The sequence below is a fragment of the Phoenix dactylifera genome, chromosome 1, assembly GCF_051530095.1.
Source record: "Phoenix dactylifera cultivar Ajwa chromosome 1, Ajwa_hap1_PhDact_Kaust_v1.1, whole genome shotgun sequence".
Classification (NCBI taxonomy): domain Eukaryota; kingdom Viridiplantae; phylum Streptophyta; class Magnoliopsida; order Arecales; family Arecaceae; genus Phoenix; species Phoenix dactylifera.
In genome coordinates this window covers 58,016,580-58,041,597 of record NC_143190.1, presented here as the reverse complement: position 1 = coordinate 58,041,597, position 25,018 = coordinate 58,016,580, and the positions used below count along the sequence as shown (strand labels likewise).

Sequence of the window (25,018 nt, the reverse complement as noted above, 5' to 3'; positions counted from 1 at the left end):
ACTATATTTAACTATTAATTTGAAATTTATTACTTAAAAACCATATCTACCGAAGTAAAAAAAAAAGGTGATTAAAACTATCGGACGGAATGAACATATAATGTCAGCTGATTTCTCATATTTTATCAATTTATATTGGTCAATGTAATTGGATCAAGATTTTTATAATTATGATAATGGACGTTGCTCAATTCCTATATTGAATCAAGAATTATTTTCCTTGTTTTTTTCCCCTAAGAAACAAATCACATGTGAGTGACCATCTTCCTTTAGGGCAAATCATGAGAGTATATGGTTAATTTATTGATACCATATTTCTTCTTTTAATTAGAAAGTAAAAAATAGTGCTCAAGATTACGACTAAAATAATTGCAGTAATTGATCTTTAATAAACAAATTATAAATTATAATCGTGAAAAAGGGTCTAGGAGTTAGTAGGTAAATGATTAAGATCTCATTAGTCATTAATCAACAGTATGTTTAAAAGTGGACTATTTGTCAATCAGCATCTCATTCATAGAATAAAATTTTAGGTGGTGAAATCTCATTAGCTGAAAATGAAGGGGAAGAGGACATTTGCGGGGCATTTCACTGTCACGAACCATTTTGTTGCTTGTTTTCTTATAATCTACATGATGGCAATCAAAATAGGAGCGCTATAAAATTATTATAGTTCACATCTACACTGCTCATTTTTTATTAAGATTGATAAAGAAACACTAGTTTGTTGTTAAAGGACAAAAGAATTATATCAGGTTGCAATACTGTTACAAGGTCATTTAATAATTTGATGTTAAAAAGACTGATGCATGTAGGCACACTGACATATTTTTTTTATTGGTAATGAGACAAGCCAACTGGTATGAGAATGAATTGTTACAGCCCAAAACCTAATCAAAATATTGAAAACTTTCTGCTTTGTGTAGCCTTTTTGCTATTAATGTAGTTGATTGTGCTCATGCGAAAGCAGTATGAGCAGCTGATGTACCTATATATATATATATATATATATATATATATATATATATTGGAAACCTTTCAGCTGAATTCAAATTAAACTACATTTATCAATTGGCATATGTTGAATTGGATTCCTAATAAGAATTATTAATGCGAATGAACAATTTACTGCATGTATGGAGTTATCAATTTACTGGCTCCATTATTATTATTATTTATTATCTCCTAAAATGAAAAATCGAGAAATTCAAGTACTAGTTATTTTGAATATGTATTTTATAGTGTTAATTTTTTTTATCTCATTCTAATTGCTACACTTATTGTCAAACAATTTATTTCGTCCATTATTTAATATATGCTCTCTTATAGCAAAGAAATTCTTACCAAACTATTATCTTATCACATATTTTTATATCTCGTTTCAGAGCCACATGATGCATTCACCCGAGATTTAGATAAGGCAGTGAGAGACGAAGAATGTGCAGAACATTTCTGATATCATTGGATGCTAGACCTTTCATTTTTCATAAAAATATATAATAGGTTGTTTATTCTGTTTTTGAAAATGGTCATTAAACTTATTTAGTATTTCTTACATATTTCATAAGGTTATATTTTGTGAAATGTGTAATTATATCATGTGCAAATTCGAGTGGCAAATTTGGAGCATGACACATAAAGTTGCTAAATTAAATTTATTTATTTTTTTAAGATGCTAACAATAGAAATCGCCAACAGAAATGAAAAAGGGCAGCAAGTTCCAGCTGGAACCCAATATTCCAATATAATAAAAATTTAATGCACTCTAAGATCGAGGAGGCATTTCAAAATTCCACTTGCTTTGGCACGTGGGTTGGAAACAATCCACTCGGAGCCCAGCAAACTCCACCTCACCGACGAGCCGGCATGTCTGACTAAGCAGCTGTCCGAAACTAAAAACCAAAACTAAAGCTGATCTCAGCGATTTTCCGTTGGGCTCAAAGTAGCTGTCCCCCCCTACAACCACAGTACCATAAGAAACCAGTTTTTTTTTCTTGGACAATATCCACACTGCTGTAAGAAACCGGTTTAGCCAGTTCTGGACCCCGCGAAGAGAGCAATTTTTTTTATTTATTTTAAGCAGATGTCACGTACAAATCAGGTACGAATATATTAAAAAAATTAAAAAATAATAAGTTTCAGGGCATCGAATAATCATCCTTCTTCTAACCACAAGGTCTCTCCAGAATGGTTAGCTTTATACGAGACTACCCAATCTGCTACTCTGTTGGTCTTTTTTTTTTTCTTCCCTTTAACGCATCTTTTGATGACCTTGCACGCTGCAGCCTGACGTTCCCTCATTTCTCTTTAATCAATTTAATTGTCTAATTTCTCTTTAATTAATTCACTTTTCTTTTTTTTCCCCTTAATTTCTCTTTAATTAAGTTTTTCCTCAATTTTTTATAGTATGCTTGCTGGCAAGAAAAATTACAGAGAAAACTTATTTTTTATTTGCTACTTTTTCTTCAATAAAAAAATAACATGTCTAAAAAGTATGTTGCTAGATCTAACGAAAATCTTATTTTTACTTTTCATTAGTTTTATTTCAACCAAACATACTCCTAATTTTAGTAACTAACAAGAATTATCCAACAAAATGATAACGTGTTGGTTGATGCAGTCTGGAGTTACTAAAAGTTTGTTATGCACTAAAAAAATTGATTGAATTTATGTATTTTTTATTGTGAAAATAACACTTATTTTATTAATAATAAAATATAATAGCCACTCTTGCCGGTTGCCATCAATATTATTTAGGGTAACAACTAATTATACTGTTATAATGGTTGTGTAACATTTTTAGGATGGTATCTATTAGATTATATATAAAACTAATAGGCAATACTTTTATTATCATTTTATTATAAGACTGATATATAAAGAAAATACATCATTTTGGGGCATTTGCTTTTTCTAGAAGATTTTCTTTTAAAATTTAATTATTATCAGTTTTTCCTGGAAAATATTTGTGCCATTTTATTTATGCTCCTATCCCATTGTTAGTATCCATTATTTTCATTATAATGCTAAATCCAATTCGCATAGGCCGGAACGATTGAACAAATGTTTGAAGGCTCAAACCTTGCCATTGGCTCCTACGGCGACCGGCTATAGCCGGTAAACACCATGGTGACGTCAGCATATCATCACGGCCTACTGCCGGTCAATACAGTAGAGATCTTTTGCACAGTGGTTGTGGTTATATAGTTCCTAATCCTAATTAATTAATAAGTACGTATTATTAATGATAATTATAAAAGTACGAAAATTCCCGTCCGCTTCCCCCTCCCCTTCCTCTCGTATATAACAACTGCAAGAGTTCCCCACCTTCGTCGTCAAAGAGCCGGCACTCGGAGACGGACAAGGACTCGATCGGCGAGTTCTGTGGAAACCCTAATCCCCAATCCTAACCCTAGAAATCCACCAGCGATAGCAACAGCAACCTCAAGATCCCCTACCCTTCCGATCTCTCGCGCTCGATCGCTCCTCCGAATCCAAGAAGAGGATCCTACTTTCGCCTTGAATTCCGCCAATTCGCGCAGTTCTTTGTCCAACAAGATTTTGATATCTTGGTGTCCGAGGCGCATTAGCGAAGGTTTGATCTGTAAAAGGTTTTTTTTTTTTTGCGAGAAAAAGCTATCTTGGTTCTAGATTTGAGGAGATCCCGTGGGATATAGTTGTACGTGTTTCTTGGACTTAGATCGCCGGATCTAATGAGCAGAACTGGTGGGATCGCTCCGAGTTGGCTTTGAATCGGGTCGGGATCTTGAATTCTTGTTGAATTCGCCCGTGGGATGTAGATCTTCTCTTTTTGGTGGGTTTGGATCTCTGGCATTGGAAGGGGAGGGGGAAATTGTAAGGTTTCGATTCTTCGGTTTTGGGTTTTCTTTGTGCTTTCTTGATCACCGTACATTGGATGAGAGGGATCTGGAAGGGAGAGGGGAGATGAGAGGGAGGCCCGTGGCGGGGGAGGGACAATGACTGGAGGGTCATTGGGACTTCGATCGTCGGGGAGTTATGGATCATTGCAATCGCAGCTACATAACGGTGCCGCATTGCCGATTCAGTCGACTTCTGTCTCCGTCTCCGTCCGCAAGCCACAGAAGACGCTCCTCCAGAGCTCGAGAGAGAAGGAGAGGTTCCTGCTGTGGATCTGCAAGCTCGCTGGCAGGAGGAAGATTGGGATGCTGCTGGTGCTCATCGCTTCAGCTGCAGTCATTCTGTCTTTCATCTCTGCTATGAGTAAAGGTCTGACCTTTCTTTCAATTTTTACCTCTCTTTATCCTGTTTACTGATCTACAAGTAGATGCTTTGATCTTTGAATTAAGTACGGCGACATCGCTGACAGACATGTTGGACGGGATTTTCTGTAGCTATCTGTGAGTATAAATGTCAGCGCAAGCAGAGATTTTCCAATGTTCTATAATTTTGTTGCAGTTTCAAGTGAAGTTTTACCTGCTATTCAAATTCTGGAAGGTTTCATGCTATGTTTCTTGGATGTGGATGGATCATGTGTTGATTCTTGTTCATTTCATTGTTGTTAGGTTATATTTTGCTCTTTCAAGAATCCAGATGGTAAAGAACATAAACGCTTATCCTCATTTATTGGTGTCTTCAGGGGTAGTACAATATAACTCTGTAACTATTTGTCGCCCATAATTTGAATTTGCTCCTGGTTATGGGCACCGCCCACGATATTGCTTTGATTCCTAATTTAAGGTTCTCCAGGTATCAGAAGTGTGGATGGAAGTTTAGGATAAATAAATCATTCGTTTCTGTTGCTTGAGATTATCAAACTTCAACCAAGTTGCCCTCTGCTATTCTGCCAACTGTGACTAGTTATTTACAAATACCTATTATCATCATGAAAAGAATTCTGCTTATGTATTATGTCCAAATATTACTGCATCAAAGTTGAAGTGCTTAATGCTCTTTGTTTCTTTTCGATTATGATTTATTGTGCCAGCAATTTATCATAACATGTAATCTTGTCTGTCATGGCTGCTTTCAGATGAAGATGGATCAGAAGGTCCTCAGACTAACCTGGGTTCTTCATATCATGTCTGGGGTCTTGTAAGCACTGGCGGGACAGCATTGCATAATTTGACACCTCCCTTGACTTCAATAAAGGAGTCCAAGACAGAGATAACAGCAATTCTGAACCAACAATCTGCAAGTGGTGATAATGAAACCCAGCATCCTGTTCCGGTTCTTCCACCCAGAGCAATTTTTACATGGCATCCTTGTGAAAATTTCTCCTTTTCTCCCCCACCAACTGATAGGAAACGTACTGGCCCACGCCGTAAGTTTGATTTGATTATCAAAACTTTTAATTCATTTCCCTCTTAATAATTTTATCATGGCTCTGATGGTTTCATTATTTTAACCTCTTTTTTCTGTAGCATGCCCTGTGTGCTATATACCTGTAGAGCAGGCCGTGGCCTTCATGCCAGCTTTGCCATCAGTATCACCTGTCCTTAAGAGCTTAACTTATGTTTCCGAAGAAAACTTAATAGTGAATGAGACAAATGGTGGTACTATATTTGGAGGACATCCTTCTCTGCAGCAGAGAAATGAATCTTTTGATATTAGAGAGTCGATGTCTGTGCATTGTGGGTATGTTAACTCTAACTTGTTGCATTTGATAACTTTTACTTTCAATCCGTGTACATAGTTGGATCAATGAACGGAATATTTTTTTTAGCTGATGTTATCATCTCAGTCAACATATTTTGTTATTGTCAGATTTGTTAGAGGTAAGAAACCTGGTCAAGGGACTGGGTTTGACATAGATGACGCTGATCTTATTGAGATGGAGCAATGCCGTGGGGTAGTTGTAGCCTCTGCTATTTTTGGTATCTACACTCTACTACGTGCTACTGCTGCTGTTGTTTTCTTTGGATTTTTTTTTTAATCCTTTGCTTCTATTTATCCAACTGAAAGAAAAACGTTACTTTAACATGATGACCAGGAAATTATGATATGATGCAACAACCAAGAAACATTAGTGAATATGCAAAGAGAAATGCATGCTTTTATATATTTGTGGATGAGGAAACAGAAGCCTACATAAAGAACACCACTAATCTGGACAGCATTCAGAGAGTTGGGTTATGGAGAGTGGTGGTAGTTCGAAACCTTCCTTATGTAGATGCAAGACGTAATGGAAAGGTACCCTTTTTCTTTTACTCTATAAGATTTTCTTTCTTAGATTTTAAACAATAAGGTGCAGTTATTGTCAGCCTTCTTTTGGCACACCTTTATTTTTCTTTAGAATTTGCATGTGCAAATATGTTCATTTATTGTTTGAAATTAATTGTTTCTGTTAGATTACATATTTCATTATTTTGAAAATGATTTTCCTTAGTCTTATACAGGATTAGGGGTAAGTTGGTATTTTGTGTTTTAAGAGTTTTACATATCATATTTTAGTAAAATAATGAGCGGAAATGAGAGACTGGAGATGTAAAAGGTTCATGAGCCCTGATAACTAAGAAACAAATATGTAAGCGTTCTTAAGGGCCTAAATCCTACACCCACAGATAGTACCAACACTAAATAGCGGAGGGCGTCATTTTTAAAGATACCAAATCCACAATGTTTATTTCTTTCAAGCACATCTTCAGCGATTTTTGAATATATCTGAGAGAAACAGGCAGCTCTTTAAGGTAGAGCAAGACTATTTATCAGTGTGGCTCATCTATCATATCCATTTGTCTAAAGAAAATTCCTCGACAATGAGTTGATCTCATCAAAAGTCCTGTCCCGAAGTCATTTGCTAAGTGTTGGCTTGGTCCTTGCGACTGTAAAAGAGGCAACTTGAATTTGTACCTTTGGGCCTATGCTTTGTCAAAAGCATCCAAAGTTTAAACATGTGTTACAGGTCATATTCTTTGATATGGGGATTGATTGGCGGAAAGGACTAAACAGAAGTAGGGAAGAACTTTTTATTGTTGAAGAAACACTTGTGGTCATTGGAAGCAATCTTAATGCCTCACAAATGATAAAATTGTGTAACTCTTGAATTTGTAAATTTGTCACTATTAAAAGTGTAAAACGTGTACATTGCTATCCATGCAAGATAGAGGAGATTGTGAGGAGGCTAAAATGACATATTATGGCTTGGCTAGTTGTAGGATTTTGTTTTGGTTAATTAAGTATTTTTTTGCCATATAATATAATTTCTGTGGTGATATGTGAACAGAATTACAATTTTGCTAATGGATAATGAGGGTTGGGGATATGTCCATGATTTCATGCACATATGACTGTTGCTATTATGTTCCTTATATATGTTATGGGCTTATGGAAACAGAGTATTTGGCTAGACTTGACCACGGTTCTGGAACTACCGGTTCCGGTTTCACAAAAATCTAGAACCTTAACCGTAACCGAAAATAGTCGATTCGGTTCCGGTTCTAGAACCGCCGGTTCCAGTTCCGGTTCTAGACAGTTTCGATTCCAATTTTTCAACATAAATTATAAAATTTTGAAAAAAAATAGATTGTGTAATTAATTTGGAAAAAAATTATAAATACAAATAGATTGTGTAATTAATACAAAATGATAATTTGTACCTCATTTTATTATTTACTATCAAAGTAAATTTTAATAATACAACTAGATAACATTATAAAAAAAATAAGTTACATTAAATAAATTTGGAACTAGTTTATTTTATTATAAATGGAAAAAAAGGAAAAAATTGGGCTTGAACTTAATTAAAATTAAGCTGCCTACGTATCCTCTTGGGGTTTAGAAGAATCAAAGCCCTCGTAGTTCACTTACCTTCATGGTTGTGCAATTAACCTCCTTACCTCAATGATCAATCACTACCATTGCTGCCGGCTGTAGACGATCCGCTAGTTCCAATGTCAAATAAGTCTTCATTGTCCTCAAATATGTTATCTTGTAATCTACGTTCTGCCTTTCTCCAATCGTCAACACATGCTTGGGCTTCCAAGTTATTCGACCTTAAACAAGATCGTCGCTCATCTAAGATTTGACCTCCAGCACTGAATGTTTACTCAACAGCAACGATTGAGCACGGGCAAGCTAAAATCTCCTTAGCAGCTGCTGAGAGGACTGGAAATTGGTTTGAATGCTCCTTCCACCATTTTAATATTGAAAATTGCTGATCTGAAATGCTATCACCAAACTCAAAAGAAGTGGTTAGATAATAATCAAGTTCCACACTGGAATCTGATGAACTCCTCGGGCGCTTTTGGCGTTGCAAAATCATTTGCTGTGCAGTATTAAGATTTGCAACATCTCCAATGCCTCCAATATTACTGGATTGTTGAGGGATGACATTCTTACCATATTTTGCATTGTACTCATTATATAAATTAATAATATTATTTTTAACGGTAAAAATAATATTTAAAACATCAATATCTTCTTCAAAAGGACCTAAACAACTATAATATGCATGCAAATAATCTGTCAAATCATCTAATTTACTACGTGGATCAAAAATAGATGCAACAAGATTAAGAGGTGGAATATTTTATAATAATTAAGCCATTTCACTTTCGTCACAGAAATAGGAGCTTGCAAATCATTATATTTCTCAAAAGTTTTAATAGTATCAGCAATATTAACACTTTCTAAAACAAGTAAATGAGCAGTAGGATAATAAATACTAGATAAATTATTAGTAGCATCATTAAAAACTTTTAAAATGGTCATATTTTTTTTGCAAACATCCCACTGATGGAGAATTAAAACCACACTAGAAACATTATTTGCAATAAAAGTACATAATAATTCTTTGTAAGAAAAAGTTTCATTTAAAAGTTCATATGTGGAATTCCAACGATTTGGAACATCTTTAGAAAATTTTTTTGGCCTCATATTATGAAACCGACAAAAAGAAAACCACTCCTTCATAATTTGTGGACGAAACCATTTATACTCTAACGCATTTTTAATTGGCTGAAGATCTTGATCAAGGGATTTTAAAGCATCTTGAACATATAAATTTAAAACGTGACATGCACATCGTATATGAAAATATTTACCACCAAATGAGGGTTTGCAATATTTTTCAAGATGAGAAATTGAAGCAGTATTTGATGGTGCATTATCATAAGAAATTAAAAATACTTTATAAACTAAATTATACTCGTCCAAAACACATTTTTTTAGTTTTCAAATATTTTCAGCAGTGTGTCTTTCATCAAAACCTCTAAAAGCAATAAGTCTTTTTTGCATTTGCCATTCATCATCGATCCAATGACATGTGATATCCATGTATGAATGGATTTACCAATGATCACTCCATATATCTAAACACAAAGAAATATTTCCATTAAAAGATGAAAAAAATTCAGATAAATCTTGCTTGCCTTTTTTATATAATTTGACTATGACACGTACGAATGTAGTCCTAGAAATTCGTTTAGCAGCAGGTTTGAAAGCTTCTTGAGTCATAGCAACATATTCAAGATGTTCAGAAAATAAAAATGATAAATGCATTGTTGAAATTATTTTTGCTAATGAATCCCTATATTTTGCATCATTATATTGAAATAATTGAAGAGAAGGACTAGATGCAGTGTACCCGGTCATTTGTGTTTGTGAGCAATCGATGCCTACTTCTGCTGCATGCTTGCTATTAAGGTGCTTGGTGAACGATCCATATCCACCATCGAGTTTAAATTTGAATATGTGACTGCAATAGTTGCAAATTACTTGCCATGAACCATCTGGAAGTTGCACTTTCTTGAAATGCTTGACAAATATGTCGGATTTTGGAGCCCTTCCTTTTGATTGTGGATTTGATGGTGGAACTGTAGAATGACTTTCTTGAGTAGCTGCATTTGGATGTAATTCTTGTGGATTTGCCTCATAATTTGGATCAATATCTTCGAAAGATTGAGTTAAATCGAACTCATCAATAGAGGGGGGTTGGTAATTTGGCTCGAAAGTATTGGACATGTTATAGCACTCAACATTAAGGGGAAGATCTGATTCGAGAATTAATGGAGGAATGTAATTTGGATCCCAAGAATTTGAGTTTGGAACATATTTTTCCTTGCCTTTATTTGAGCGGGAGGAAGACAATTTTGATAATTGGATTGGAAAAAATGAAAATATGGGAAGGAATTTTATATGACAAAATTATGTGGAAGGTAATTATTTTTTTCTCAAAATTTGATTGAATTTTGAGAGAAAAATCATTAAGTTATGGAATTTGTAGAGAATTGGAATAGATTGAATAATTGAGAGAGTGAAAAATTGAGAGAGAGAGATTGGAAGATTGAATGGTGTGGTGAAAAAATTGATTTGGAGAGGTATATACAGTGTTGGGGGTAATTTTCGTTTTCCAAAATGCTCCTCAAACTAGCCATTTTTTAGTTGTTAGGAGGGGTAAAATTGTCTTTTGGATAAAAAAGTAAAAAAATTTTTGGGGGCCATATAGAAATTTTTCATATGGCCGTTGGCCATTTGGAAATTCAAATAGTCATGTGACTGTTTGAATTTTAAGGGAGATGGCGCCATTCTTTTCATTTCATTTCTTTTTTTTTTCCGGTTTGAACCGGAACCGAACCGCCGATTCCGGTTCCAGTTCAGTTCCATCAAACCTGTAACCTTAACCAAACCGTATTTCTTAAGGTTCCGATTCGGTTAAGAAACGTGAGACACGGTTCGGGTTTCGGTCCGGTTTCCGGTTAGAACCGGATCGTGGTCAGGTCTATATTTGGCCATTGACAAGGAAAAAGAAAAGCATATGGGCGTAGAATTGAAGCTGGCTGCAAGTAGACCTGACCACGGTCCGAAACCGGAACTGTGTCTCACGGTTCTTAACCGAACCGAAACCTTGAAGAATACAGTTCGGTTAAGGTTCCAGGTTTGATGGAACCGAACCGGAATCGGAATTGGCGGTTCGGATCCGGTTCGAACCGGAAAAAAAAAGAAAAGAAATGAAAAGAATGGCACCATCTCCTTTAAAGTTCAAACGGTCACATGACCATTTGAATTTCCAAGCGGCCAACAGCCATATAAAAAATTTCCATATGGCCCCTAAATTTTTTTTTACTTTTTCATCCAAAAGATAATTTTATCCCTCCTAACAACTAAAAAACGGCCAGTTTGAGGGGCATTTTGGGAAACGAAAATTACCTCCAACACTATATATACCTCTCCAAATCAATTTTTTCACCACACCACTCAATCTTCCAATCTCTCTCTCAATTTTTCACTCTCTCAATTATTCAATCTATTCCAATTCTCTACACATTCCATAATTAATTATTTTTCTCTCAAAATTCAATCAAATTTTGAGAAAAAAATATTTACCTTCCACATAATTTTGTGATATAAAATTTCTTTCCATTTTTTCATTTTTTCCAATCCAATTATCAAAAATGTCTTCCTCCCGCTCAAATCAAAAATATGTTTCAAACCCAAATTCTTGGGATCCAAATTACATTCCCTCATCAATTTCCGAATCAGATCTTTTCTTTAATGTTGAGCGCTATAATATGCCCAATGCTTTCGATCCAAATTACCGACCCTCATCAATAATGCCCAATACTTTCGATCCAAATTACCGACCCCCCTCTATTAATGAGTTCAATTTAACTCAATCTTCCGAAGATATTGATCCAAATTACGAGGCAAATCCACAAGAATTGCATCCAAATGCAGCTAGCTACTCAAGAAAGTCATTCTACAGTTCTGCCATCAAATTCACAATCAAAAGGAAGGGCTCCAAAATCTGACATATTTGTTAAGCATTTCAAGAAAGTGCAACTTCTAGATGGTTCATGGCAAGTTAATTTGCAACTACTGCAGTCACACGTTCAAATTTAAACTCGGTGGTGGATATGGATCGTTCACCAAGCACCTTAACAGCAAGCATGCAGCAGAAGTAGGCATCGATCGCTCACAAACACAAATGACCGGGTACACTGCATCTAGTCCTTCTCCTCAATTATTTCAATATAATGATGCAAAATATAGGGATTCATTAACAAAAATGGTTCCAACAATGCATTTGTCATTTTTATTTTCTGAACATCCTGAATATGTTGCTATGACTCAAGAAGCTTTGCAACCTGCTGCTAAATGAATTCCTAGGACTACATTCATACGTGCCATAGTCAAATTATATAAAAAAGGCAAGCATGATTTATCTGAATTTTTTTTCATCTTTTAATGGAAATGTTTCTTTGTGTTCTGATATATGGAGTGATCATTGGCAAGTTTATTCATACATGGGTATCACATGTCATTGGATCGATGAAGAATGACAAATGCAAAAAAGACTTATTGCTTTTAGAGGTTTTGTTGAAAGACACACTGCTGAAAATATTTGGAAACTAATAAAGTATGTTTTGGACGAGTATAATTTAGTTTATAAAGTATTTTCAATTTTTTATGATAATGCTTCATCAAATACTGCTTCAATTCCTCATCTTGAAAAACTATGCAAACCCTCATTTGGTGGTAAATATTTTCATATACGATGTGCATGTCACGTTTTAAATTTATGTGTTCAAGATGCTTTAAAATCCCTTGATCAGTATCTTCAGCCAATTAAAAATGTGTTAGAGTATATATAGTTTCGTCCACAAATTATGAAGGGGTCGTTTTCTTTTTGTCGGCTTCATAATATGAGGCCAAAAAAATTTCCGAAAGATGTTCCAAATCATTGGAATTCCACATATGAACTTTTAAATGAAACTTTTCCTTACAAAGAATTATTATGTACTTTTATTGCAAATAATATTTCTAGTGTGGTTTTATTTCCCCACCAGTGGGATGTTTGCAAAAAAAATTATGACCATTTTAAAAGTTTTTAATGATGTTGCTAATAATTTATCTGGTATTTATTATCCTACTGCTCATTTACTTGTTTTAGAATGTGTTAATATTGCTGATGCTATTAAAACTTTTGAGAAAGATAATGATTTGCAAGCTCCTATTTCTGCGATGAAAGTGAAATGACTTAATTATTATAAAAATATTCGACCTCTTAATCTTGTTGCATCTATTTTTGATCCACATAGTAAATTAGATGTTTTGACAGATTATTTGCATGGATATTATAGTTGTTTAGGTCCTTTTGAAGAAGATATTGATGTTTTAAATATTATTTTTACTGTTAAAAATAATATTATTAATTTATATAATGAGTACAATGCAAAATATGGTAAGAATGTCACCTCTCAACAATCCAATAATATTGGAGGCATTGGTTGCAAATCTTAGTGCTGCACAGCAAATGATTTTGCAACGCTAAAAACGCCCAAGGAGTTCATCAGGTTCCAGTGTGGAACTTGATTATTATCTAACCACTTCTTTTGAGTTTGGTGATAGCATTTCAGATCAGCAATTTCCAATATTAAAGTGGTGGAAGGAACATTCAAACCAATTCCCAGCCCTCTCAGCAATTGCTAAGGAGATTTTAGCTTGCCCGTGCTCAACCGTTGCTGTTGAGCAAACATTCAGTGCTGGAGGTCAAATCTTAGATGAACGACGATCTTGTTTAAGGCCGAATAACTCGGAAGCCCAAGCATGTGTTGACGATTGGAGAAAGGCAGAACGTAGATTACAAGATAACACATTTGAGGACAATGAAGACTTATTTGACATTGGAACTAGTGGATCGTCTATAGCCGATAGCAATGGTAGTGATTGATCATTAAGGTAAGGGGGTTAATTGCTCAACCATGAAGATAAGTGAACTACGAGGGCTTTGATTCCTCTAAACCCCAAGAGGATACGTAGGCAGCTTAATTTTAATTAAGTTCAAGCCCAATTTTTTTCTTTTTTTTCCATTTTAATTTTTTCTTTTTTTTCTTAATTAATGTAACTTATTTTTTTTATAATGTTATCTAGTTGTATTATTAAAATTTACTTTGATAGTAAATAATAAAATGAGGTACAAATTATTATTTTGTATTAATTACAAAATCTATTTGTATTTATTATTTTTTTCCAAATTAATTACACAATCTATTTTTTTTTAAAATTTTATAATTTATGTTAAAAAATCGGAATCGAAACCGTTTAGAACCGGAACCAGAGCCGTCTAGACTGGAACTAGAACCGGAACCGAACCGACTATTTTCGGTTACGATTAAGGTTCTAGGTTTTTGTGGAACCGGAACCGGCGGTTCCAGAACCGTGTTCAGGTCTAACTGCAAGTCTCTCTCTCTCTCTCTCAAAAAAAAAAAAGAGGATGCCTGGAAGCCTTTTCTAAAGGTTTTAGATTATGGCTAACAACCTAAATTAGCCATTTTAGGCCAATGGCATATTCAAGCACTGCCCTAGGGAGGTGGCAATATGAATAAGATATGGATATCATGTCATTAATTTCTTTTAGCTTCTCCGATCACATTAAGGGCTTTTTTTGTTAAAAATTGTAAGGGCCTCTTTGGGTATTCCTGCAGGAATATCCTGCAGGAATCGGCTAGTGGGGTGTACGAGGGAGGGAAGGAGGGAGGAGAGGGAGAGGATGGAGAGTTGGTGACTACAAGGAGATAGGGATGCCTGATAATCTCTATCACTAATGATGCCGGATGAGATGGATTTCCTACTGGATTACCCAAACAGGACCTAACACTTCAATTGATGGTGAGGATTTGCTGTTTGGAACATCATTCATCTCATCTTTTTGACTTGTTAGGATTGAATTATATATTATCGATGTATGATTATTTCTCATTTATCAAGTTATTGTACAAGAGATTTCTATGTTGCCAAGTCCTTTTCTTCAAATTTCTTGCAAATCTCTTTTTTCTTGTTGTCTTAATAAGGAAGCACAAGTGTTGATAGTAGTTGTTCTTTTGGTCTTAGATCAATCGACATGAGAAATTAGTGGATAAGTCGTTCAAAGAGTAACTTTGCTAATTATGACAAAGATCATAAACTTTTTAGCTAGACTTCAAGTGCCACCTGGTATTACTATATTATGCAACATATATGCTGCAAGGTGGCTGGCATGATAAACAGGACCCTTGTTGAGGAGGTGTATTAGTCCTCTCATCATTGATTATCATTGCGATTCATAATGAAATTGAATGGCGCCCTTCTACACTTTCCCCTCTCCTTTGGAAGGTTCAGTTTCACATCTTTACTTAAATATCCAACAAAGACATTTTGGATGCAAATGGCAAGGGTAGAAAATCAAGATCCAAGATTCAAAGAGGTGAACATAGGTTTCTGCTAGGTTTTCCCCCCATAAATTCAATGAAATAGAATGAGCAAACATATTTTGAAGAATTAATTTGCATGTGAGCAATATTCGGATTGAAATAATTTTATGCAGAAAGTAGTTTTTTCCACTAATAACTTAATAAATCCAAAATTGCTTGACTTGTTCCTATCCCTGCTTCGCCATTCGATGGATTATCAATATCCCCTAAAAACAGTAATTTTCATGTAACCTGTAATCATTGTTTTTCTACGAACAATAAAATAAAAAAGTTGGAAAGTTTTCACTTTAAAATTTGAGCGCCTTCTTAACTTGAATTGCTTACTGTTATATCATGCTAGTTCTTGATAGTCTGTGCATTGAATATCATTAATTTGTGTGATAAACTTAGTTGTATTAGTTATTATAGTGTGCATCTAACTTGATTACCAGTATGTATTTCTATGTGAATGTTGAAAACACATCTTATTTACACTAAGAAGCATTTAAAAATAAATGAGATGTTACTGATATATTTTTTAGTGTATCCTAGTCTACCTTTGGAAATTTTCTCAACAATGTGCTCCAAGTGTTATAAATATTGTTTGTGTGGATCACCGGTAAAGCTAGGAAAGAGTTAAGAGTAAGCATGTTAAACAAAACTCTTGGATTATCTCTTAGAGGATAATGCAGTAGAAAGCTAGTTGACATTGTCTTATGTAGTAATTGATAATACAAGGCAAGGAGGTAAGGGGTGCTTATAGTTGCCTGGTTGTACCGAGGGGTTGAAACCTATGAAAAAATTGGATGCAAGTTGTGAGTTTGAAATGGCTGCATTGATGACTGTCATAGCAACATTTGGGGAGTGAAATTTCATAAAGCTGATTTAGAGGGACTGGATTAATCTTATTTATTGCGATTCTGATTAGCAGGCAAAACATGAAGCATGTGGTATGACTGACATAATATAGTTAGAGACCGAATTATAGTATGTGATTACTTGCTTTTGCATTCTCATGTTTCTGTTGTGTTTCTTCACATAATATCACTTTGTATCTTAGAGTGTTTTGTTCTTTTAAGATGGTTGAAAGCAAGATCCATCGTATTTTTATTTATATTAATTATATTTCTATTAATATGAAATATTAAATAATATTATTAAAATGCCGACCCGTACTAGCTGTACCGTATCATACTAGTAAGGTACCAATATGATATTGAAGTTTGGTTCAGTATATGAGTCGAACTAGTCTATATTGGTCTAAACGGAGTGGAACCATCTCGTACTGCCTGGTATCCCCTGAAACGGGGGTGTATGCTGTACCAACCGACCCGTCCCACCCAACTTTTGGGCAGTATCATGATGAAAAATGGGAAAAAAAGGGGTTAGGAGCTATGTCAATACGGGTGCATACCGTACCATGCTGAATTGGTAACATGTCAAAATAGTATCTAGTATCATCTTATATTCAAATTTAGATGGAAAACTATTTTGTGTTTAACGAATTAGTGAATATTTTACCATATAAAAAGCTTGGTAAGGATCCCAGCTTGTTCTTCGACATTCATTTGTATATGTCAAATGATCCTATCGAATTTTTATTGTTCTACAATTATGTAATTTAACTCAGAAAATCTTATTAATTTTCTTCTGGGCACACTCTTGTTGTAAATGTTGTTTTTCAAGGCTTGAAAATTTTCCCGAAGGATTTTAAATTTTGCCCCTATATTTGGTTGGTAACAAGAGATCCATTTAGTCAAAGGCAAAGAAAGTGGTGCTCTGTTTGATGCTTACTAGAGATGCAAAGACAAGTATTAAGTCTTGACAAGTCCAATAGTGACTGTTGGAAAACAGCAGGAAGTGGCTATGAAGTGTTTTAATCAAGTCTGTCACATTAGATGGATCATACCAGGAGTTTGGTGGATGATGATTTTAAATAGATTACTTTTATTGATACCGAATAAGAAAGTGTCTTGAACTAGCAAGTATAGAAGTAATTTAGAGTGAACACTAGTAGAGCATATTGTTTATGAATATTAACAAGCTTGGAAGTTCCTGAGAATTGGAACACCCATAAGAGGAGTTGCCTTTGGTGAAAAACAATCCAAATGCCAGGAAAAAAACACTGAAAAGTTTTAAACAGAGTCCTGGAGGCCCATAACTGTTTTACAGTTTTAGCATCCTCAAACCCATCATCCATCTTTTCTTTTTTTTTCCTGCCCTCAAAAATTCTCTGCTCCTTGTGATCCAATGAACTTGTTTAGTTTGTCACTCTATTATAAAGGTGATCTAGTTCTGGCAATGAAGTTCATCAGGGTTATGTCAATCATCCTGGAGTCCCAATACTTCTTTCAATCTTTGCACATGCCAAGAAGTAAATCTACATTTGATGAATGCTTTCTCATCCCTCTAGGGAAATGAAACACACTTATCAGTGTGGGACAAATGTGATTCATGGAGTTAAAAAGATTTAGAAATTTTATATTGTATTCTAGGGTTTTCATTCAAACACATATAAATTTTGATTTCCTTTTTTGAGTCATCAATAGTTTTAGCGTTGATTTCCATTTCTGGCTTTTATCTGCTTTTCTATTATTTTAAGGGTGGCTTGCCCAGACATACCATTGATCCCCTGGACAAGGGCTTGCCTTTCCTTATACTATGCTGCAGCTGCAACTTTCGTTGAATGATTCGACTTTTGGACTTTGGACCAGATTTAGAACTACACAATTAGAAGTGCAGCATAAATAATCCATTAATCAAAGTAGTACAAATGGACTTGACTGATTAAAGGGGTCCCGGAACTGCTTCATCTGCCCGCCTTTTCTTCTCTGCTGCACATTGTTGTCCTTGATATTCTCAAAGATTATAGCACTAGGCTTTTTTTTCTTGTGCAACAAGCATTATTCTGCTGATGCCATGTGTTGCTTCAAAATGAAACCCAAACAATTTCAGATTTTTGATGAGATAATCTTCTTTCAGTGGGTTGCTGTTTGCTTAGTTCATGTTTTGCAATGCTAAAGAAGTTATTTAGATGGTTTCTGACAATAGACTTTTGGCAGGTTCCAAAACTGCTGCTCCATAGGCTTTTTCCTAATGCGCGGTTTTCTCTTTGGATTGATGGAAAGCTTGAGCTTGTTGTGGATCCCTATCCAATTCTTGAGAGGTATAATACAAACTGAAACCTTAGCTTCTTATCCATATCTAATTAGTATGCATGAATCAATTTATAGGGAAGCAAGTAGGTTCTTGGAAGAGTCTTAGTCAGCAGCCTTCGTTAATAAGTATAACATGATATCATGTATAGATCTATTATATTGTTTTAAAGGGAAGTTGAGACAAAATGAGTCTTAAAAAATTCTTGTGAACTAATAGTAATGTGTGCAATTATGATAGTAGCTTTCAGTGTTTTGAAAAGCAGAAATTGTATGTGTGCCATCAGGTTAATGCATAGAGCATTTGCGCCATGCGGAGCACATATGCAGCCACATATGCAGTTCATATTTTTTAAAATTTTTAAATAAATAAATATATAAAGGGTTAAAAATTAGAAATAAATCAGAAAAAATAAAAAAAATAGTTATGCGCATTCAAAACTATTTGAGATTGACTGCATATTCTGAATTCTAACATGACATGCAAACCTAATAAAATAACCAATGAAGTATAGGCTAAGCTCAAACTTGCGACAAGGAATAAACTATAAGTTGCAACAAAGTATTGTTAGAGGTCTATAACAAAATTTGAACTTTGAAGTACATGTTTCATAAACATAAGTGACCTGGAATACATCTACAGCCAATACAATCATGCAAAGTTAAGGTATTAATTGATGAATATACTATCCCCAGCACTTATTCATGTAATTTTAATTTCTTGTCTCATCCAATGAGAGGATTAGCCTCATATCTATTAGTTTTGAATCAGATCTGAACCTTATCGAGTAGATTGTGCTTTCTTGAGATTTATGCCATCAGAAGTCCACCGCTGCAGCCTTATATGTGGTATGTGGCTGCGGCCCGCTTATGTGACCTAGGATATAAAGGGACCTGATATGGCTTGTGTGGTGTGGTCCGGGGGCCACCTCCGCATACACAACTGCATAAACCACTTTTTGAAACAGTGCTAGTTTTGCGACAATATTGTTGCCTGCAAGTCATAATAACTATGAACAGTAATTAATGACTGAACTTATATGAGCTACCAGACCATTCTAGATAATAAATATTTAACTCATACATCTTACGTAACAAAAGCATGTATATACCTGCAACCATACATAGCATATTATTTTGGGTCTATGGACATAAAGTGGTGCCTATGCATTTTAAGCAACCATGGCAGCCACTTTCAGACCTACTGCTTCTGTTGGTCTGGCCGAGGTGGTATACCTTGCCTAAATGAATAACTTGCCGGCTGTGATTAGACTTGTAATGGCAATTGTCTGATGTATGCAAGCAAGAGTTAAACATTGTAGATAGCTAGGTAAATGCTCACGGAGTAATTATGCCACAAGAATTTAAGGGACTAAAACATTAAATCCAAGTTAGTAGCAATCTACCCATTGTACTTGAAACATTTAATTCTTCATGTGAATTTCTTTAGGCCCTACCGATACTGCAGTTGGTGTTTCGCCAAAACTCTTTGTAGGTGAAGGAGTTTATCAACCTTCATGAAAAAGCACTCCTGTTGGACCACTAATCTTTAATGGAACCTACTCTGGCTTAAAGCTAAATTGTCATCTATTCTTCCTCCTCCTCTTCCTCTTCTTCTTCTTCCTTTTTGATTACTTATGACCAAATTGGATTATGTTCTGGCAATTGCTTCTGTTTGTTCTATTGAGCTTTCTTGTGTTGGGAAATAATAGCCTTATTACAAAACATTGCACTATGCAACCCAAGGAATGCCGTACCGGTCTGGTACGTACCGGTCCGGTCCTTGACCGGTACCGGAAACAGATGAAAACCGGTATTTTCCGATTTTCATCTGCGAACTGGCCGGTACGGAGCCCGTACCAGTCGGTACCGGCCGGTACCGCTTGGTACCAGCCTCGTACCGGTGCGCACCGGTACAGTTTTTTTTTTTTTTTTTGGTGGAACCACAGCGCCTCGCGCTGTGGTTTTTGAAACCACGCACCGCGCGTGGTTTTAAGGAAGAAGTGGCCCACGGGCCACTTCTTTCAAGCAAAAAAAAAAAAAAAAGCTGTGGCCTGTTGGCTTGCGGTACCGGCCGGTACGGTACCAGTCCGGCCGGCCACCGGTATGCCGACCGGTACCGGTACGGCGGACCTTGATGCAACCAATTCTTTGATTTTTTTTCTTTTGGTAAAATTTCACGTGTACAAGCAATCCTCCACCTTGTGTTCTGGGTTCTTAATTCTTATCTTGTTACATTCACTGTCACTTAAAAATACAAGCTAATCTTCACACTACCAGGTTCCAAAAATAGTAGTTTGGCCTGACCTAGGATGCTACACCTGCATTTTTTTTCCGGTAAAAATGTATACCTGCTTCAGAGTCTTACCTGCATCCTGAGGCCTTTTGAGGTCTTTCTTTCATGTCGGAATTTTTTTAGACCGTGCACTCTATTGAGGCAAAATAAAATGCAATAAGCAACACAGTTGTTTTTTTGTCATCTTTGAATCTGTACTTATCACGTTTCTAGAAATATTAAAATGTTGTTTGTTTTTTCTTATCTTAGTATATTAGGTATGCCTTCTGGCTCCTACATTCTCTCTCTATCTTTATCTCTATCTGCATCTCTCTCTCTCACGCACACACATATGCTCAAAAACAGGCACTCATGCCAGCTCCTCTTGTGCTTCGCCTAGAAGCATAATATCTGTTACTATTTTGTAACTCAGAGAATAATGAAATTATCCTATTTTGAAGCATTAATAAACAGCAATAAAGGATAATATAAAACATTTATCTTCACTGATAACTTGACCTTGACCTCCAAAAAGTTTTAGATTGTTTTTGAATATATGAAAGTGGAAAGTATGAAATATAGCAGAACCATAGGAAATACAATTTTAGATCTCAAGAAGTTTTTAGAAAGTGCACATTTAATATTTTTATTCAGTATGGAATGTGCTCTCCTCAGAACTTTGTGATCCATGTTCCATTGGACGAGGCCTGAGGTCTGACCTCACACAAGAACATTTGGAAGCTATCTCAAATAGTTACGCTAAGAACAAGTTACATTACAGAAGATATATTTGTAGATTCCATCTTGCTACTTTTGTTAGCTTGACTTGGAATGAATTTATTTTGTCATCAGTGTTTTTGTGGGAATTCACTTGGATTTGCTCTGTTCACCTAGGAGAGAGTATTAACACCAACTCTTTTGATAGGTTGTTCATTACTTTGCAAACAGAGCATATGTAGCATATACAACAATTTTGGACCCTTTCTTTGCAGCATTGAATTGATACTCGCTAATAGACACATGCACCACATTCACATGCACTCTCACACTCACACGCACCTTCACGCAGATATGTACGTGGTATGTACGTACATGCATGCATTCGTACCTTTCTGTGCATATGTGTGAATGTCCATGTGTGATTTTATTTCTCTATTGTTGGACGTCATTTCATTATTACAATGTTACCAATAGTGCAGATTTCTCTAGGAGTTGCATTGTGAATGTGGGTTGGTGGTACTTGCACAAACTTGAGGTTAATTGTGAACCTACTATAGGAGACTTTGATGGAGAGATCTTCAATGAAACAGTTAGAATATCATTCTTTTATGACTCATCATATGATGAAGTGCAATTTAGCTCATATTTAGGTGCTATGCTTGGAAATTATGTTAAGTTTCTTCAGTGTTGACATTTTGGTACCTTGACTTATTTTCTCAAAAGTTATCTCTTATTTCTTTCAGGTTCTTGTGGCGGAAGAATGCTACTTTTGCAATCTCTAGGCACTACAGACGCTTTGACGTTTTTGAGGAAGCAGAGGCTAATAAAGCTGCAGCAAAGTATGATAATGCCTCAATTGACTACCAAATTGAGTTTTATAAGAGAGAGGGTTTGACACACTATTCCCCAGTTAAGCTTCCTATTACAAGCGGTGAGTGCTGGATTTTGTTTTATCTTCAATACATTTCCCCAGTGAATGCTGAAAGTTTGCGCCTGTGATTTTTGTTATCTGCAGATGTCCCTGAAGGCTGTGTGATCATCAGAGAACATATTCCCATCACCAATCTGTTCACCTGTCTGTGGTTTAATGAGGTTGATCGTTTTACCTCTAGAGATCAACTCAGTTTCAGTACTGTAAGAGACAAAATAATGTCTAGGGTAAACTGGAGTATCAACATGTTCATGGACTGTGAAAGGCGCAACTTTGTTGTTCAGGTACTTCATCTCCATATGCCTATATTTCATAGGATTGCCACTACAAAATGGTGCCCCCGAAAAGTTCAAATGCTATTCTGCACTCGTGAACTTGTACATGTTATTCTGCTTGCTTTTCTGAAAAACTATGTTCAAAATTTTTCTGCAATACTTGTTTTGTTTCCTATTAGATTTGGTGAAATTAAGTTAATTTTTCAGTCCAATACATTTATCATGAATGTCTTTGCAGGCATACCACAGAGATTTGCTAGAACAAAGGCTTGCTTCCTTGAGCCGTCCACCGCCCCCTGTGGCAATTCATGAATCACCTGGAAATTCAGTTCCACAAAATGTTCTGCATGGGATTGCAAAGGCTCCTCCATCCAGGAAGCTGCCCATGAGGCGTGGGAGGGATAGGAAATCAGGTTCAAGGCGTCACCGTATCAAAATTGTAAGAGAGAGCAACACAATCTAAATTGTGTGATTTTTTTTTTCCCCGGGTCCCAACATTATTCATTGCAGGACACAATATTTGGACTACCGCTCAGTAGCGGGCTCTACTTACGGAGTGCAAAAGGCTCTCTTATTTTTGTCAAAAATTGTTGATAGTCATTCATTTTTGTTGTAAATAACCAATTTAAAATAAATAGCATTTGAGTTGCTAGTGCTTCCCCCAAGAACCAATCTGCCTTCTGTGCTTTGATTGAAGGGGAGAACTTCGCTATGCCTATCCCTTCTGTTTTGATTAAACAATATTTCAGTTCGTGCAGGATGTAAGCTCTGTTTTGTTTGTCCTGTTGGGTTAATGGAACAATTTTTCTGTCGTAATAATTAGCAGTCAATTTTTTCAGAACCAGTCAAAGTTTAATATGAACAATTTAGAATGCAGACTGAGTAGTCTCAAGTTTCCACCATTTTGTTCGGTGATTGATGTGAAATTCAGATAAAAACTACGCAAAGATACGTGAAGAAGTAAAGGCTAGTGGATTGGCTGAATCTTCCTCATTTTATGCCCGTTATTTTCCGACTTTCTTGCACAGGGTACCACTGAGTCGCATATGGCTGTTGCGGCCCTGAGATCATTCTTCTTCTGCAAATGTTTCCCTCTACTTAAGAGGCATGGTTAATTTTATTTGATGGGAGGTCAAGCAACCAAGAATTCACGTTCATAGTTACTGGGAAACCTGTCTCTTATTCGGGTAGGATTTTCCTGGGAAACCGAACTAGAAAACCTGTTCAATTCTTCTGAGAAACTTGTTGGGAAATCGGAATTTGACAAGAAAGATTGGACTCCAAATAACTGATCCATGAAAAGAAGGGCACGGCAACGAGTTGGAGGGGAGAGCTGGAAGACTGCGAGGAGAAAAAAAAAAAAAATCAATGGTCTTGATAATTAGTTTAGCTGCTTACCAATCGACCCTAAATTGGGAAATCAATAAAATCTATTTAAAATTAGCTTATGAATGGTTCTCTATTGGTTTTGATTATTGCATTTGGTAAATTATCTTTGAAATATACTTTGTATAATATTTTTGCTCTCTTTACAATCACGCTTATCTTTTCACATATTAGGATATTTCCTCTTTAACCGTCACTTCCCCTTTTCTCATTTATACTATTTCTTGTATCAGTCTCCCTTAATAGCAACCATGATCACGAATCCTACGGTGTATATTTGTCGGTTGCCAATGCTAGAACCCATCAAATGTCAAGTGATCCAAGATTATTATGAATATCTGATCTCTATGATTGTTTTTATCCTTCCTGAAGGCATTTTCTACTGATACATTCGTACGCGATCATGCCAATCTTTTCTGGTTCTGGCCCCTAGGGTTCAACCTGCTCGCTACTCTACAATGATTCATTCATAGAAGGGCTTGTAAAATTTTTGAAGTTCTCAATGAAATGATACGATTCATGCTCGCATTGTGCACTCTTTTCATGCTGCTGCATCCGATCCCGTCCTAATTAATGCACCTCTAGTTATGTTCCTGATGTGATTGCAAGGGCCATTTGATTTGCTTTCATAAACCTGGGCAGATTTGTGAGGACCAGTTTATGAAAAAAATCTCTATCATATACTGCACGAAAGATCTGGACCTTGTGCATTTGGAGTCCAGCATGTATGTTAAGACTTTGAAGCATTTCATGTGGAGTGCTAATAATAATGTAACAACAAGGAAACAGACAATCCTCAATAGGGCAAGCTTAGCATCCTTGTTAGGGCTGAACAGCAACGTGCTTGGGCACTGCACGCTGATTGGCTAATTCTGTCTCCTAAGGATTGTGTGACTTGGTTTGTTGTTTCAGCATTTCTTCTTTAACAGGTGCACCTAGATGTTGATCACTCGATCATATTATGCATGCACCTCATAATTCAGTTGTATGGAAGTTGGAACCTCACAATTTAAAAACAATTTAAAATAATATCATGCTGAAAGTGCCATGGATGTATATGTGATGGATGATTAGAAGAGTGGTTTTTGTATATTTGATTATAATAGAAAAATAGCAAATTTAAGAGT

At 35.7% G+C, this 25,018-nt stretch overlaps 1 protein-coding gene across 1 annotated transcript; it reads left to right on the top strand.

Annotated features, from left to right (window-relative positions):
* Window positions 1–3,259: 3,259 nt before the first annotated feature.
* On the top strand, window positions 3,260–23,262 carry LOC103720176 (putative hexosyltransferase MUCI70). The gene is made up of 9 exons (XM_088707862.2): window positions 3,260–4,248; window positions 5,012–5,302; window positions 5,403–5,616; window positions 5,746–5,855; window positions 5,972–6,171; window positions 18,212–18,315; window positions 22,043–22,230; window positions 22,315–22,514; window positions 22,744–23,262. Exons 1-9 carry the CDS (start codon window positions 3,978–3,980, stop codon window positions 22,966–22,968), a joined length of 1,803 nt encoding a protein of 600 aa, XP_088563988.2. The 5' UTR covers window positions 3,260–3,977; the 3' UTR covers window positions 22,969–23,262.
* The last annotated feature ends 1,756 nt before the right edge of the window (window positions 23,263–25,018 follow it).

What these genes read in the sequence shown, in the direction of transcription:
- LOC103720176 (XM_088707862.2), top strand. Translation starts at nt 3,978, where the DNA reads ATGACTGGAGGGTCATTGGGACTTCGATCGTCGGGGAGTTATGGATCA. An exon ending in CATCTCTGCTATGAGTAAAG is followed by an intron (nt 4,249 to 5,011) that starts GTCTGACCTTTC and finishes GGCTGCTTTCAG; the next exon opens with ATGAAGATGGATCAGAAGGT. An exon ending in TCGATGTCTGTGCATTGTGG is followed by an intron (nt 5,617 to 5,745) that starts GTATGTTAACTC and finishes TGTTATTGTCAG; the next exon opens with ATTTGTTAGAGGTAAGAAAC.